At 62.8% G+C, this 15579-nt stretch overlaps 1 protein-coding gene across 1 annotated transcript in view; it reads left to right on the top strand.

Moving 5' to 3' along the window:
• The window catches only part of LOC125910910 (ciliary rootlet coiled-coil protein 2-like), a 61326-nt gene extending 46465 nt beyond the window's left edge, over positions 1–14861 (top strand). The window contains 5 exon segments of the mRNA XM_049614451.1: positions 285–488; positions 8560–8706; positions 12803–13088; positions 13675–13859; positions 14775–14861. Of these exon segments, the coding sequence (XP_049470408.1) occupies positions 285–488; positions 8560–8706; positions 12803–13088; positions 13675–13859; positions 14775–14861 (909 nt within the window).
• The last annotated feature ends 718 nt before the right edge of the window (positions 14862–15579 follow it).

Below are 15579 nucleotides of genomic sequence, written 5' to 3'. Positions count from 1 at the left end.
CCCCTGTCACCACCGAGAGCGCCCCTGGCCTGCTGGTCGCCCCATTGCATCACGTGCCCTCCTCCCTCCGTTAGTGGGTCTGCCCAGGAGGTGTCTGGAAGGAGGGATGTCTGTGGAAGGACAGAACCTGGGAGAGAAGGAGCAGGCAGAGGGAGCCAGGACCCCAGACCCGCCCCCGGGGACCCTCAAGCGGCAGGGAATTGTCAGACGGGCGGGGGGGGGGGGGGGACTCCAGCCCCCACCGTCTAGCTCCCAGTCACTTAGCCAGCCTGTGAAATGGGCAGGGGCGACCCCCATGTGGCGGCCGCACTGACCTTGGGAGCCAGGCAAGCAAGCACCCTGCTCGCCCCGCAGCCCGGCGCCAGGCGGAGAGTGAGAGGCGCAGGGCCCAGGCAGCGCGTGCCCTGCAGGAGGAGGCGCTCCGGAGCCTGGAGGAGCAGCACCGGGCTGGCAGGCGGGCGGCCAGCTGGGAGAAGCGGAGGCTCCAGGTGGGGCACGCAGCTGGCGGGGACCTGGGGATGGGGGGCGGTGAGGGGGTGGCTTCTGGGGGGGCGGAGGTTTGGGGTCCCCACAGGCAGAAGCACAACTGGGCTGGAGCAGGTGGCCTCGAGGGACACGGCCCCACGGCGCTCATCGGGGGCATCCCCTGGCAGAGCTGCCTTGGAGGTGGTCCCAGCCCTTATTTGACAGATTAGGAAAACTGAGTCTTAGGGAGCGCCCTGCATGACAGAGCTGGCGAGGCCCGGAGCCAGGGGCAGACCCCCAGGGCAGGAGGGGTGGGCCGCGCCCCATTTTACGTGCGTTCACATGTGTGTGTTCTGTGCGTGCTTGAAAATAAGGCTTTCCGTTTGCAGGTTACACATTTTGAAATGTATGTATTAATTAAGTCAACCTTTACAACCACGTCAGTCACATACTCCAGGTTGGATCTGTCTCTCGAGTTTATGAAAACCGGGAGTGAAGTGCTGAATTTTGCCATCACGGTGGGGGCAGGGAGGGCAATACCTCCTTTTGTCTGTAAGGGTCTTTGGTTTATACATTTCTAGGACACGTTCTTCACAACTTGAAGCTTCTTGGCCGCTCTGCCTCTTACCAGCCTAGAGCTCCCGGTGCCTGTTCTGTGCCATTTGTCCTGAGTCTGCTGTGCCTGACACGTGCAGTGGCCACCCCCCATCCCCGGTCCCGGCCCCGCGCTCCCGCCCTGTATGTTTTCAGTCACCGTTTATTTCATCCGCCTGGCCTTGGTTTCAAGCCCACCTCGGAGCGTGTGCCTTTTCCAAAGGAATTTATCCCGCTTACAAGTTTTGCAATAATTTATTTGCTCTGGTTTTCTTTGGTTGCTGACAAGATCCTTGCTGATTTAATGCTTCCTCACGACTTCCATGCCAGCCTTTTATTTCAGGGTTATTTGCTCCCCCTGCCCCCTTCCATGGCGGTGGGAGTGTGGCAACAGTGAGCACGGCAGCCGACGTGTCACCGCGCCGTGCACAGGGGACGCCTCTGGCTCCCCGCCCCTCCCCCCGCAAGGGCTCTGCACCTGTGTCCAGGGGCTCTCCCCTGGGCCCCTCCCCTGCTCCAGATGGCCCTGCCTCCACCTTTCTTCTGCGTGCCCGGCGGGGGTCCATGAAGCGCCCCGCCCCTGAGTTGGAACCCCTCCTCCTGTCTGCAGGAGGCTCTGTACTCACAGCAGCCCACACTGTGTTCCTTTCTGACCGCTACGCAGCCATTGCTGCAGACTGATGACTGAACCCCGGGCAGCGTGAGCTGCCAGCCCCACGGGGGGCGGGGTCCCACCTGGCACAGCGGGGGGCTCTTGGGAGGGGGTGGGGAGCCGCTTCCTTACCTGAGGCAGACTCTTCGCAGCCCATTTCCTGGCTGAGGAGCCAGCGGCTTCTGGGGGCTTCTCCGGCTCCCGGCTTGGGCCTTCCCGTCGGCCCTCGCGACAGCGCGGCGGCGACGGCAGGACCCCCACACGGCCCCCTTCGCACTCGAACCCCACGGCCGCTGCTCTGCCGCCAGCCCGCCGGGCCCGTGGGAGTCACCAGGCCCACCTGGGTCATCCCCCTTTGGTTAACTCAGAGCCACTGAGGAGTCACCTTAATCACGTCTGCAACAGGCCCTAACGTGGTCACAGGGCGACCCTGGGGTAACCCTGGGGCTGCGGGGCACAGGCCAGGTCAGAACTCTGCCCGCCACACCCGGTGTCAGCAGTGGGCCCAGCAGGTCGGTGGGGACGCGGTGAGCGAGGCTCACGACCCATCTCCCCGGGAGGGGCCTGTTTCTACTCGGACTTCTTTTCTTGTTTGCCCCGTGACCCCAGGCTCAGACAGTTCCAGAAAGGTAATGTCTAGGTGGTTTGAATCGTTCCTTCCAGAGAGGAAGCCAGAAGGTCCGTTTATCTTGGAAATTCAAAAACGTTCCCCAAACGTGGACTCGCTCCCTCTGTTTTCTTAGCCTGTACATTACCTCCGCCTGCAGAGTCGAATCTGTCTTCGGTCGACGCACGTTATTTCCACCTAAAGACCACCGCTTCTCCCCCACCCTCTTCCCACTCTTTTGTCCTGAAATTCACTGCAGCCCAGCCTTGCTCTCTGGGCCTTTTCCTCCTTGTTCATCTTGAATGTCACCTCTTGTCACTGGCTCCCTGCCACGTCCCAGAGAACTTCAGGTCTTTATCTAGGTTAGTTCATCTGACTGCCGCGTCTAACCTAGTCCCTGTCCTCATGCCTGGATTGGTCCTCGTGGGGTTTGGGGGGGTTTGTTTTGTTTTTTTTGAGAGAGAGTGCTTGCAAGTGTGGGGACGGGGGCAGAGGGGGACAGAGAGAGAGAGAGAGAGAGAGAATCCCAAAGCAGGCTCCACGACTGGTGCAGAGCCTGATGCAGGGCTGAATCCCACAACCCTGGGATCATGACCTGAGCTGAAATCGGGAGTCGGACACTCACCCGACTGAGCCACCCAGGCACCCCGGTCCTTGTGTTTTTAATCTCAACTGTTCCCACTCTGGCTCCCCTTCATGAGAGCGTCGGTGAACCTTTCCTGACACCTGTTCCCATTTCTTGCAATAACTCTGTTCTCTTTTAACTCAATACCCTCAGATCTGATCCCTCGGACTGACTTTGTCTCTTGAACCACAGTTGATTGCTGCTGTCGAGATTTTCCTCCTCTGCACGTCTTCAAAGAAGGGGGTCTGGTCTTGTTCAAAGTCAGGAGTGGAGAGAAACCCACCTGGGACTTCACATGTCCCTGTCCAGATATTTCAGGCCCAAAGTGAAAGGCAGAGAGAAAGGGGGAGCCATGGGGACCCACGGGGACCTTGGGGGCTGTGGGGAGCGGGCAGGGCAGCAGGGGCAGCATGGGGGGCACCAGGGACAGGGAGGGTGAAGGCCCTGTTCTCAGGGGCACGGCTGGCTGTGGTGGCTGTGGTGGCTGGGGTCCCCTCCTCTCCAGCACTTGCCTGCCAGGGGATTGGGGGCCTTCGTGACCTGGTCCTTATTAGCCTGCCCTCCAGCCCCCAGCCCAGGCCCTGAGTCAGCGTCCCCAAGGTTCTGTGAGGTTTCCACGCATGGGTGCAGAAGGCTCTTCTGGATGTTGTTCAAACCTTCTCTACCCCTGTTCATTTTCCTGCTTGATTAAGAATTTCCTCAACTTTTCAGCAAAGTCTATGAGCTAAAATCTATCCGTTGTTCTTAGAACCCTAGCAATTCTCCTATTTTTAGGCCACTTGGTTCTGTGTGCCTCGACCTCGCGGGAACCCTCAAAATCTCTGATCTCCAGGTCTGAGGAAGGTCTTTCCCAATGTTTTAATGTTTATTTATTTATTTTGAAAGAGAGAGTGTGTGAAAGGGGGAGGGGCAGGGAGAGAGGGAGACGGAGGACCCAAAGCAGCTCCGCACTGTCAGCACAGAGCCCGACGTGGGGGTCGAATCCAGAAACCGTCATGACCTGACTGAAGTCGGATGCTCGACCGACTGAGCCACCCAGGCGCCCCTTACCCAATGTTTTAACCTGTCGGCCACTGAGGTGGGCACCTGGGAGGGGGATTCAGACGCACCTAAGGCGCAGAGGCCCCAGGCCCTTTTGACGAACAGCGAATCCCAGCTGCAGCGTTTGCAGCCAGCGAGGGGCTCGGGACGCGGGGCCACACTCCCCACCGCCCACGCCCCCACCGTCGGTCACGTGGCCAAGCCGCCAGCATGTGCCAGAGCGAGGTCTGCGTCTGACGCGGCTGCTTTCACTTTCATGGCTGGGTTTTCCCCCCGGTTCACATGAGCCAATGTGTTTGTCAAGAGAAAGTCAATTAAAAACATGTTTTCCTAATTAAATGGTAGGCTGTGCTATGCAAACAGTAAGATTCTTGTTTGAGAGCAAATCCCTCCCCGTTTCCAGGGCCACCCTGGGAATTCAAGAGATCAACAGGGCAGAACCGAGCACAGAGCGCTGGGACACGCGCCCAACACCGCACCTGGGGGTCGTCCTCAGAGCAAGCGGGGGTGCGGGCCCACACACGCCCCCAGGGAGAAGGGGTGTCCCCCCATCAGAGCCGGGTCACAGCCTGCCGGGCATCCGACCTGCCCCAGCCCCCCAGGGACCTGCACACGCCCTCTTCTCCCGAGCGCGCTCCTCCGGGCCCCAAACAGTGTCGGTCAGGTTCCAGAAGCAAAGCCGGGAGCCGCTCGGCCTCTGGACTGGCAGGCCGTGCCGTGCGGGTCGGCGGGCCCACCCAAGCCCGGAGCGGCCGCCCGCCGTTTAGGGACGACTGTCTGCATCTGTACCCCCTCAGGGCGCCGCACTTGCCAGAGTTTGGGCGCAAAGATTATTTTCTCCTCATGCGGTCAATTGGTGAGCTTCCGCCGCCACCTGCCAGACACGGAGCGGCCGAGGTCAGGTTCCCGAGACGCACGGGACTTGCCCGCAGACGCTCCGCACCTCACTCACTCCATACGCCGCTCACTGCCTCCCCCCTGCTCCTCCCGCGGCGATGCGGGGGCCGCCGGGGGCCGCCTCTCCCCTTGGGGCGGCTGTTGTCGTCTGGACCTCTGTCCACCTTGTGTTTTTAAACGCCAAGGACCCGCACACGCTATTTGACATTTTATTACACATGTAGCTAGGTCTCTGGTTGGACCCGTTTTGTACCTGAGGCTCTATCTTATTTATACCTGTGGCTGTGTCTGTCTCTTGGCCTCGAAGCTTTCTAGCTGCTTCTCTTAATCTGACCTGCCAACAGTGCCCCTGTTTGGCTGGTCTTTTCAAAAGAACCGACTTGACCTCTTCTCGCATTTTTGCCTACAATTATTCATTTCAGCTTATATTAACATCCTCTCTTGTGTTTTTGTAATTGGCCTCATTTCTTAAACTGAGTAAGTGATGTATTTATGTTTGAGTTTCCTCCCTCAATAGAGCATTCCACGTTATCACAGTTTCCTTCCTTGTGGGCCCGTGTGCACCACGGGTTTCTGACATGAATTCTTTTTCTTTTTACCACTTTTCTAAGAGTTTCAGTTTTTACTTCTCAAAAGAATGATGACACATCTGTCTCTCTTTTGGTTGCCGTGTCCGGTCGCACCGCTGAGGGGCCGAGGCTCAAGGGCCGTTAGGAGCTTTTGAGTAGCTTCCGGATGGATCTGCGTTTATGGTCCTGCTTTGTAGGTTGTCGGTTGTTGCTCTCTTGGTTTGGTTTCGTCTGTTTGTTTATGGTATGTTTGGAGGGAAACTGGGCAACGTTTACAGGGAAGAATGAACGTTTGGGATTTTTAAAGGAAATGTTGAAAAACAATAGTGAAACTGACGATAAGGCTCGGCCGGTCAGAGCGGGAGAGCGGAGCGAGAGGCAGGCAGGCAGCGCGGAGTCCAGAGGTGTCTGCCACCGGGCCCTGGGCTCCTGTGCAGGCCGGGTCCCCTCTACGTCTGAGCGCTTCCCGGTGCCGGTGTGTTCCTGGGCCGGGCCCCGGGGGGATCTGGGCTCCGAGGCTCCCAGAGGGCAGGGCCGTGTGCCCAGCTTCCTGCAGCTTCCTGGACCCTCCAACCGAACCTGGGTTTGCGAGGCTCGCTTGCCCAGCCCACAGCTTGTACAGCATCAGGACTCGGAACTAACGCGACACCAGAAATGAGAATAACCGAGTGGTGCACCGGCTGACCTTCCTAAAGGGCGCACCGTTCATTACGGTTCGTTTGAATTCCAGAAATGTTGAGTCATTACAACAGGAGCACAATCCTTCACAGAAGTGGTTCGGACCTCTTTAAAATGCCACGAAATATTTAAGCCATATTTGAAGGAAACCTCTGCTTTTCTGCTGGAAACGTGCACAAGCAGAAAACAGTAGGTTTCAAGTGTGCAGGGGAGGGTGAGTCACTGGCTTTAGGCACAGGCACGGTCCCCACTGTCCGTTTCTAAAGTACTGGGCGTCAGACAAAAAGGAGGATGTCCAGGGTCAGCCCTGCAGCCCCTCCCCCAGGCAGGCACTCCCCTCCCCCCTCTGAATCAGCCTCCGCCACAAGCAGGGCAAGTTCACGCCAGCATTTGTGACAACCGAGTGAGCGAGCGAACGGATGGGAAGGCCTTGCAGACACACACGCGGGACACGGCCGCGTGAGCGCTCCTGGCTGGCCCGGGACCCTGTGGCTGCAGGGCTGGCACCCGCGTGGCTCATCAGGGGGTCCCTGCGCCTTCCGGCCTTCCCTCTCTGGCGCCGTGCCCAGTCTCCCTCTTCCTGAACGAGCACCCCACTCGCCTGTCTGCAGCCCTGTCTCCCCTCCCCCAGCCAGGCTGCTGGGAACGGCTGTCCCCCTCCACCCTCAGCCCCAGCTCCCCCCACCTTCACACACGTGCAAAGGTCACAAGCAACATCTGGTCCCATCCAAAGGGTCCCTTATGGGTCTGCGTCCGCCTGACCTCTCGGGACATTCCACACGGGGGACCAACCTCTCCCTCCCTCTGGTCCTCCTGGGCTGCAGTCTCCGCCTCCTCCCCTCTGCTTTCACATCTCCTTGGCCCAGGACCTGTTCCCTCCCCCTCTCCCCTCTCCCCAGGACAGCCCTCCCCTCCCTGGGCCATCAGAGCCCTGGGCCTCCAGAGCCACCTGGTTCTGTGACACTGGCCCCACATCCAGTGACTCCTGGGAGGCTCCTCAAGACTGAACTCTGAACCTTCACCCCCAAAGGCGCCCCTTCCCATCTTGGTAAGTGGGTCCTGGACCACCCAGCAGTACAGGCCCGGGAGCCCTTGGGACACCAGCGGCTCTTCAGCCCCCACATGACACCCCCAGCCGTCTCTGGAGTCAAGTCATGTTCTTCAACTTCTTGCCCCCTTGAGTCCAAGTTACCACGGGCTCCCGCGTGGACAACTGTGGGACTCCCAGACTCCCCCAGCGCCACACCTCTGCCTTCCCGCTCAGCCCCCAAAGCACCACAGGTGTGACTCCTGATTTTCTGAAGTCTGAGGTACCAGAAGGCACAGGCCACCTCCCCCACGGAACACTCAGGAAGATTCAAATGCAGGAGACTGGCCTGGCACGGCGGGCAGGACGGCGGCTTTGCCGGGCAGACTCGAGTAGGCTTGGGTGTGTTTGTTTGCTCACAAGAGCTCTCCAGGCCCTCTGTGTGCCCGCCCTGGGGCCCGAGAGACACAACGGCGCTGTTCTGGGGACGGCTCCGAGCAGGGGGTGACAGGGACGATGGCTAACAGACGGCCAAGCGGTGCTGCAGGGAACCCAGTGCCGCGGGGCCAGGGGGCCACGGGGCCAAGAGGACACCGGGCAGAGCTCAGGCAAGGGGCAGCAAGAGGCTCTCACTCGAGAGTGAGCAGGGTGGGCGGGTTTGACGAGTGGCTGTGTTCCCTCCTCAGTTTTCATCCTGAGGGCAGTGGGGAGCCACTGCAGGCTCAGAGCAACCACACGGCCCAACTCAATGTACGGACTGAGACGCGTGGTCGGCCACCCCGTGGAGCATGCCTGGAGACAGCAAAGCGAAGGCGTCACGGGCGCCCAGGCAAACGATGACGGTCTGGGCAGGCTGAAGCCAGAGGGGCCAAGGACTGGGCAGGGTGGGTGAGTGGGTGTCGGGGGAGGGGAAAGGGCCACGTACCGGGGCTCAGTTTGAGTCCGATGTGTCCAGGGTGCCCGTGGGGCAGGGAGTAGTGTCCTAGGACAGATGCTTCTGTGCACACAGCAGGGTCAGAAGTGCTGACGGGGGCGTGGGGGGGGGGGGGGGCGACGACACACGGGGGCAGACCCCAGAGGCAGAAGGGGGGGCACACAGGCTGAGCCCACCAGGCTCGGTGAGCTGGGGAGGACTACCGTAGCCCGTTACAAGGGCTGGAAGCCCTGGAGGGATGCCACGCGTCTTCTGAGGCCACCCCCGGCCACAGCAGAGAGCCCGCCCACTGCAGCGGCGCCGTTCCCACCACGGCTCCAAGGGAACTCCAAGCGCACGGGTACTCGACCTGTTCTTGCCTTTTTACAACACAGCGACCTGCAGCACCGTGCAGGCAGATGCCCTGTGCTCCTGCCCCTGGAGCACACCCCAGGCCGTGTTTCCAGGAGACCTCACGATCCTTTCCGCAGGAGCAAGTGGACGCACTGCACGGGGCCCTGGATGAGAGCAGAAGGCACAGCCAGGGCCTGGCCCAGAGGGGGACGCGGCTGGAGGCGCAGGTCGCCTGCCTGGGGCGCAGATGCCAGGAGGCAGAGGGCACGATGGAGCCCGCGCAGGTGAGCGGCCCCAGAGGGCAGGGCCCCCCGCATTCCCTTTACAGAATCATCGTCCCCCCCCCCCCCCCCGGCAGGAAAGGAGATGCCGGAGGCGAGCGTTCACACCTGGAGCCCCAGATGCCCAGACACCACAGCGGACAGACGGGGAAACTGAGGCGGGAGGGAGTCAGAGGCCCTAGGCCTCTCCCCGGGTTTCCGGCTCCACAGCACGCGCCCCTAGTACAGAGGGCCGGCTGTGGACGCGCAGCTCAGGGGAAGAGAGCGGGTGAGCCGTGGGCCAGGCCCGGCTCAGCGCTCAGCAGCAACAGCGCAGGGGAGGCGCTTCCCGCGGGAGGAGACGCCGCGCGCAGGCGGGACCGCCTGCAGGGGGAGCTCGCGGTGCTGCGCGCGCAGGGGTGGTGGGCGGGCCTTGGCCGCCGGGGCCGGCGGTGGGGCGGGGGTCCGTGGAGGGGCGGGTGGAGGCGGGGAAAAGGGAGCATCCCGTGGGGGTCCAAGCAGGGCCAGGCTGCCGGAGGCGCCTCCCTGGGTGGGCACCTGTTCTGCACCTGCCCACCCCTCTCCAAGCTCAGGGCCGCCCTGTAGACCTCCGTAACCCCATGCCTGGTGGTGACGCCCCCGCTACTTTTCCTCTCCTCTGGTATGGCACCCCGGGGCCATAGCAAATCGCCGGCTTTGTCCCCAGTGTCTGGGCCACAACCCTGCATGGAGCTGTGTGGCCTGGCACACGGCCTACCCCGGGAGCCCCAGATTTTGCCGTCCACGTTGGAAATGACCCCAGGCCCGGGGAGTGCCCAACAGACAGGACCAGGGCAACAGCTGGGGAATGCACAGGGCTACACAGTGGGAGACCAGGAAGGCTCAAGGGGAGAAGCCGATCTAGTCACCCCAGCAGTCTCCACACAGGACAGGGTGCGCGACAGGGCCCCAACTAAAGCCCTCGAACAAAGGCAGACAGCGACGTCCGGGGCAAGGCAGGGCAGCGAGCCGGCCCCCAGTGTGCAGACAGAATGGGGAGGCAGTGAGGCCGAGGGGCCCACTGGCCAGTAATTCTGTGAGTGGATCCAGTCTCCATGTGAGAAACAGGTCGAAGTGGAGCTATTCGGGTTGAAATTAGGGGTGGGGGTCACCAGAGCATCGTCCTGGGGCCCAGGTTGACTGAGGAGGAAACTGGGGCCCGGAGAAAGGGAACCAGGCGGAACATCACCCAGGCCGCGCGCCCGCTCGTGGCTCTGTGGGTCCACCCGGCGGGTGCCTGCTGTGGGGGGGCCCTTCCCCCTCACATCACCTGAGACGGACGGGGCTGTGTGGCAGACCCACCCGGCTGCCTGTGACGGAGTTACACCCTCACAGCCCCCTCTGGGGGCAGACAGGATGGGGACTCGAGCAGGGAATACGGAGGAATCAGGCCATAGGGGAGGTTGGGGACAGCCTTTGCCGGGCTGATGACCTGGCGTCTGAGGCACCTGACCCTTCGCGTTCCATGACCCCATCTACAAAGTGAGGAAAGCAAGAGTCCTGGCATTGACAGGGGTGCTGAGGGCCTCGGCCACGGTCCCCAGGGTAGGGTGGGCTTCCTAAGGCTTCACGGGGATGAGGATATAGAGGTGTCCTGCTGGCCTAATGGCCTGGTTCTCGTGACCGAGAACCTCCATGAGCATGCCTGGGCCCCATCTGGGCAGAAACCCTCGTGGCCTGTCCCCCAGAACAGTGGCCCGAAGCAGTGTGGGCACAGAGGAGGAGCACGGGGACACGGCCCTGCCGGCTCAAGCCCTTCCCGCTGCAGCGCTGGCCTGGGCAGAGGTGTGGGAGGCGTGTGCCAACGGGGGCTCATCTGCACACGCGAAACAGGGGACCGGGCCCCGAGGGGAGGGCATTTGTTACGGTTGCTCGAGGCAGCGGCACCCAGCCAGGGTCTCCCAGGGGACGGTGGGGAGGGTCCATGTTAAACGACACGGCCTCACAGATCTGCAGGGGCCGCCTCAGGTCCAGGAGACCCCTGAGCCGGCCATTGCACACCCCTGCTCACCCAGACCTGCGGACCAGATTTACGCGGGGCAGGCTGGGCTGGGCGGTGCGGCCTGAGGGCAGAAGGGCCAGGGGACCGTACAGGCCGGGCTTGGCCTCACCAGAACCGAGTCCTTGCCCGTGGAATGGATGACAAAACGGTGGGTGTCCAGAACTCGCAAACTTTGGAGGACAGAGGGGCTGGCGCAGGACATGGGCACCAGCAAGGAGCGGAAGAAAGACAGAGGCCACCAGCCACAGCAGGAGCAGGACAGAGGGTGCGGAGTTGTGCCACAAACCAGGAGCAGCGGGGTCCCTCTGGGAGCGACGTCTGCCTTCGAAGGCCTCCCCGCGCCCAGCTGGCCCCCAGCCTCTCTGACAAGGAGGGCCCGCTGCAGTGCCCGCGGAGCAGCAGGCCCCGAAGGAGAGCAGTGAGGCCCCACCAGGCGAGGGCGCTGCTGGGCCTGGACCCTCCAGCACAGAGTCTGCCCAAGCACGTGTGAACAGCTGTCCCAGGACAGGTTCTGGCCACCAGACCACACTGCCCAGCTGACGTGGACTCGGGGACAAGTGGGTTTTCCAGAGGGGAGTGGCCAGGTCAGCGGGGTGGCAGTCAGGGGCAGGGCCCCTGGGAACGGGATGCAGGCACAGGGGCCAGCAGGTCAGGACAGTCACTGAAAGCCACTGGCCAGCCTGTCCATGCAGGGCCACCTGCCCTCCCAGGAAGGTGGGTCGGCCCACCCTTACGGTCACGGTCACGGGAGTCCTGCTTCTCCTGAAAGGCGGGCCCGACACTGAGCTGCTGAGCGGGGGGAGCCGAGGCCTCTAGGGCCTCTCCTGGCAGCACGGGCCCGGCCGCGGTGGCATTGCCCAGGGCCTCGGAGCCAGTTGTGGGCCCCTGCAGCCCAGGTCGGGGAGGGGAGGAACAGCTAATGAGTTCCAGGAGGTCAGCTGTGAGGGGCCCCCAAACCCATAAACCCTTTATTGGTGTCTCAGGAGGGGAAACCCGGATGTGGCCGTTTATTTATTTTGGATTTCACTTTTCTCTTCCCTTTTTAACATGCACTTCCAGGAGTGTGACTGGATTTTTAGACAAACAGGACCTTCCTTCTTCAGTGGAAGCGGATCCGTTGTTTTCCGCACCCCTGAAGAAGAAAGAAGCCCTTATTTTTGTAACGGACCCTTTGTTTTCCGCACCCCTGGAAGTCCTTATTTTTGTAAGCTGTTCTCCTATCACTGACCGAATAACTTTGCCAGCAAGACAGAGCCGCCACATCTCCGGGCCTCTGTGACACCAGCCCCAAGGCCTTGGGCACAGGGCAAGAAGACACCGAACGGAGGAGTGCCCAGGGGCCCCATCCGCCCCCCGCCGGGCACAGGGACTGGCCCGGAGCCAGCAGGACCCACCAGGCAGGCGGGCAGAGCAGGGTAGTGGAGGGGGCCCCGTTTGGAGAGCCCCAACTGCTGACAGGCCCAGCGCCCACCCATGGGCTTCCAGAAGGAGGTTGTCCACATCCAGCACCCACGAGGCATGACCTGAGGTGTCCGTGCCTTCCTCCAAAAGGATCACCCACAAGGGACAAAAGGAGGCCCGCCAAACTTCCCGTTGAAAATGTTTGCTCTCTCAGTCCCCTGCCATTAGCCCCCTGCTTGTGACCAGCATGCCGGAGAAGGCCACCGAGAAGGGGGCTCTGTTGGGGGCAGCTTGCGGCCCCCTGAAGACAGATGGTGGGGACATAGGCTTTTTGGGCCTGGGTCAGAGTGGGCAGGGCCCTGAGTGCGGGGGGTCGGGGCTCCATGAGGCCAGGGCAATGCCGGGAGGGCCCCTGGGCGGCAGGCCCCGGAGGCCACCCAAAAGATGGAGCCGTTCCCCTCCCCCACCAGCCTGAAGCAGGCTGGCACCGGGAGCCCGTGCTCCTCCTTCAGCCCGCTCCCTGGCTGCAGGGCCCTCCCTCTACCCAGCCTGCTCTCAGGGGACCCAGAGCCCTTTCCAGAACCTCCTTTCCAGAGGGGAAGGCTGGCCTGACCCCACCTCCCCCCCACCCCCACCGCCAGAGGGCCTCTACAGTCTCCGACACCTGGGCTCTTACAGACGGAGCAGGAGACGCTGAGGAAAGAAGGGGACACGGCAAGGCGGGGGGCCCGGAAGGAGCAAGTGCCCCAGCCCGTGGGCGGCCTGCACCAGGAAGGGGACAGCGCGCCGAGGCACCACCAGCGGCGGCAGGTCAGCCGGGCCAGCCTCGGGGGTGCACCCAGGGGCAGGGAGTGTCCGGCGGGTCTCACGCCGCACAGCCCACGTGGAGGCGCGCACACAGCCCGGAAGGACGGGGTGGACCGCTCCCACACCGACCGATGCGGAGACCCGGCCCCAGACGACAGTGGGGTCTACCAGGCTCACACCGCAAGGCGCAGGCAGGGGTGGAACCAGGGCTCGGGGCTCTGTGGGCCCCTCCTGGTCTCCTCCCCAGGCCCCGCAGGAGTGGCCACACGGCCGAGGGGGCTTGTGCAGAACAGAGCAGGTCGGGGAGGAGTGTGGGAAGCGCGGGGTCAGGCAGGCCTGTGGGCAAGTCCAGGGGCTGCTCCTGTGTGTGTGGGGGGCATCTCCCCTCCCACCGCTGGCCAGACCCCTACCTCCACACAAGGACTTGGCAAGAGGGGCAGGGGCGAGAGTGAGTCTGTGACGCCCACACGAAACCCCTCCCCCCACCCGACGCCTCCCCCAGTCCAGCCAAGCAGAAACTGGGATGCCAGTAAAACAGCTGTGAGGCCTAGCCTGGAGGCCCGTGGGTGGGGCTCTAGGCCAGACAAGGCCCAGGGGCTGAATGTGCTTGAACCCCTGGGTCGGCCTGCCAGTCCTGGGCCGGGCCTGTGCCCAGCAGAGGGCGGCGGAGCCAGCTGGGGGCTGGAGGGAGGAATAGTAGCCCTAGGGGGAGGGCTGGACGCCCTACCCTGGACTCTGTGCAGCTCTCAGGTCGGTGGGCAGCAGGGAGGAGCCCAGGTTCTCACCTCGGGCCCGGAGAGCGGAGCAGGCCCAGGCACAGGCCCAGCGGTCGGGAGCTGGTCGCAGGGCCCGGCTGCAGGCTGTGCAGGCCCTGGAGAGCCGGGAGCAGACCCACCGGTAGCGGCGGCCGAAGTTCCCGGAGGAGGAAGTGGGGCCTGGACCTCAGTGCCCCAGGCAGAGGGAGGGGTGGGGAGGGACGGGCACCCTGTAGCAGCACACCGCAGGGGTGCCTGCCTGGCCTCGGCCTGAAATCCTGCGGCAGGGGGGTCCCAGCCACCCCCAGGGGCTCTCACACTCCATCCAACCACCCCCACCACGCACCGAGGGGCGGAGCGAGTGTTCTGAGACAGGCCACCGGCCTCTCTGTGCCTCCATCACTGGGCCCCTAGGAGGAAGGTGAGGACAGTTCTTGGGCCGGAGGTCACCGCGGGTAAAGTGTCCAACTGCACCTAGCACATGGCAGTCGGAGCAGAGGTGACCCCCGCACCTGTCTGTCAGAGTCAGGAAGGGAGAACAGTGGTGTACGTGGGGACAAGGCAGTGACGAAACATGGCAGTGACCCTCCCCCCGCCGGCACCCCGCCCCCCCCACACGAACGCACACCTGCTGGGGCTCACCCTTGGGCTCCTGGGGGCCATCTGGTCCAAACTCTCATCTTATAGCTGAAACCCAGAAGGGTAAAGTGACCACCCGGTGTCACCCCCAAGTTAGTGTCCCTAACCCACCAAGTCACATTTGCCAAATTTATAAGCTGAGCAGCATGCATTTCCTTATCACTCTGAGTGCGTTCACGGCCTGAATGGAAGGGGGTCCATCCACTGCGGGTGTGCAGTGGCCTCAGTCCCTAGGACCCCTGGGATGGGTGTCCCTGAAGAGCATGGCTCCACATACCCCCATGTGACAGCCAGCGAGTCCCCCGCCTGCCTGATGTCTCTCTCCCAGGCACCTGCCTCTCCTCAGGACCCCCAGAGCTCTCCACAACCACGGCCCGGGAGCCCTGGCTACAGGCCCTGCCCGCCCCCCCGCCACCACCCACCCACCTGAGCTCCTGCCCTGTCCCCAGGTGGCCAGTCTGAAGAAGCAGCCGGACCAGGAAGCGCCTCGGCATCAACAGGCCCGCCTCGGCCAGGCCTTGCGGGCCAAGAAGTGAGCCCTGCTTGCCAAAGCCCCCAGGGTGGCCCGACAGCCACAGCGCCGACCCGACAGCGCATCAGAGCCGCCATGGGGAAAACGGACGTCTCACGCTGCTCAGAGGACCGTGGCGCCACTGCCCAGAGCCCACCACTCCTCCCCCGGGGTCCTATACCAGCAGGCGCCCCGCGATTCCACAGAGCACCGAGCTCCCCCCGGCCCTTGGGACCTCCACCTCTGCGCACCCTGGACCGGCCTCCAGGACACTCCTCGCAGGCGCCGCCCTGCCCCTGGCCCGCACCCGGCCTGGCACTCTGTCTCCACTTGGGACGCACTGATCTGGCCAGACCCTGGTCACCAGGCCCCATCAGGCCGGCTCCCGCGGCCACAGGCTGCGTTCCATGCCTTCAGCTCTATAAACATGGGGAAACACGTGGAAAATATTTCCACCAACTAGAGCCAAAAACATAATGTCCTGCGAGGCCCAGCCACCACTTCCCTACGTCCAGAGGCCGCGGAACCTTCTGTATCCAGGAAGTGCAGGTCCGTCACAGTGGCAGGTGGCTGGAAATGACTCAGAACCAAGTCCCTGTGACTCGCCGGCCACGGGAAGCACTGGCCGTGAGAGCTGAAGCTGTTACAGAATCCCCCACTTTTCCAGCCTATAAACTCTGGGAAAATTCCTGGGGGAACCGGCCCCAGTTGCTAGGGAGACCGAGGTGGCCATCTCGGGCCTC

Source organism: Panthera uncia (assembly GCF_023721935.1).
Source record: "Panthera uncia isolate 11264 chromosome C1 unlocalized genomic scaffold, Puncia_PCG_1.0 HiC_scaffold_3, whole genome shotgun sequence".
Classification (NCBI taxonomy): domain Eukaryota; kingdom Metazoa; phylum Chordata; class Mammalia; order Carnivora; family Felidae; genus Panthera; species Panthera uncia.
This window is presented reverse-complemented; position numbering and strand designations above follow the sequence as displayed.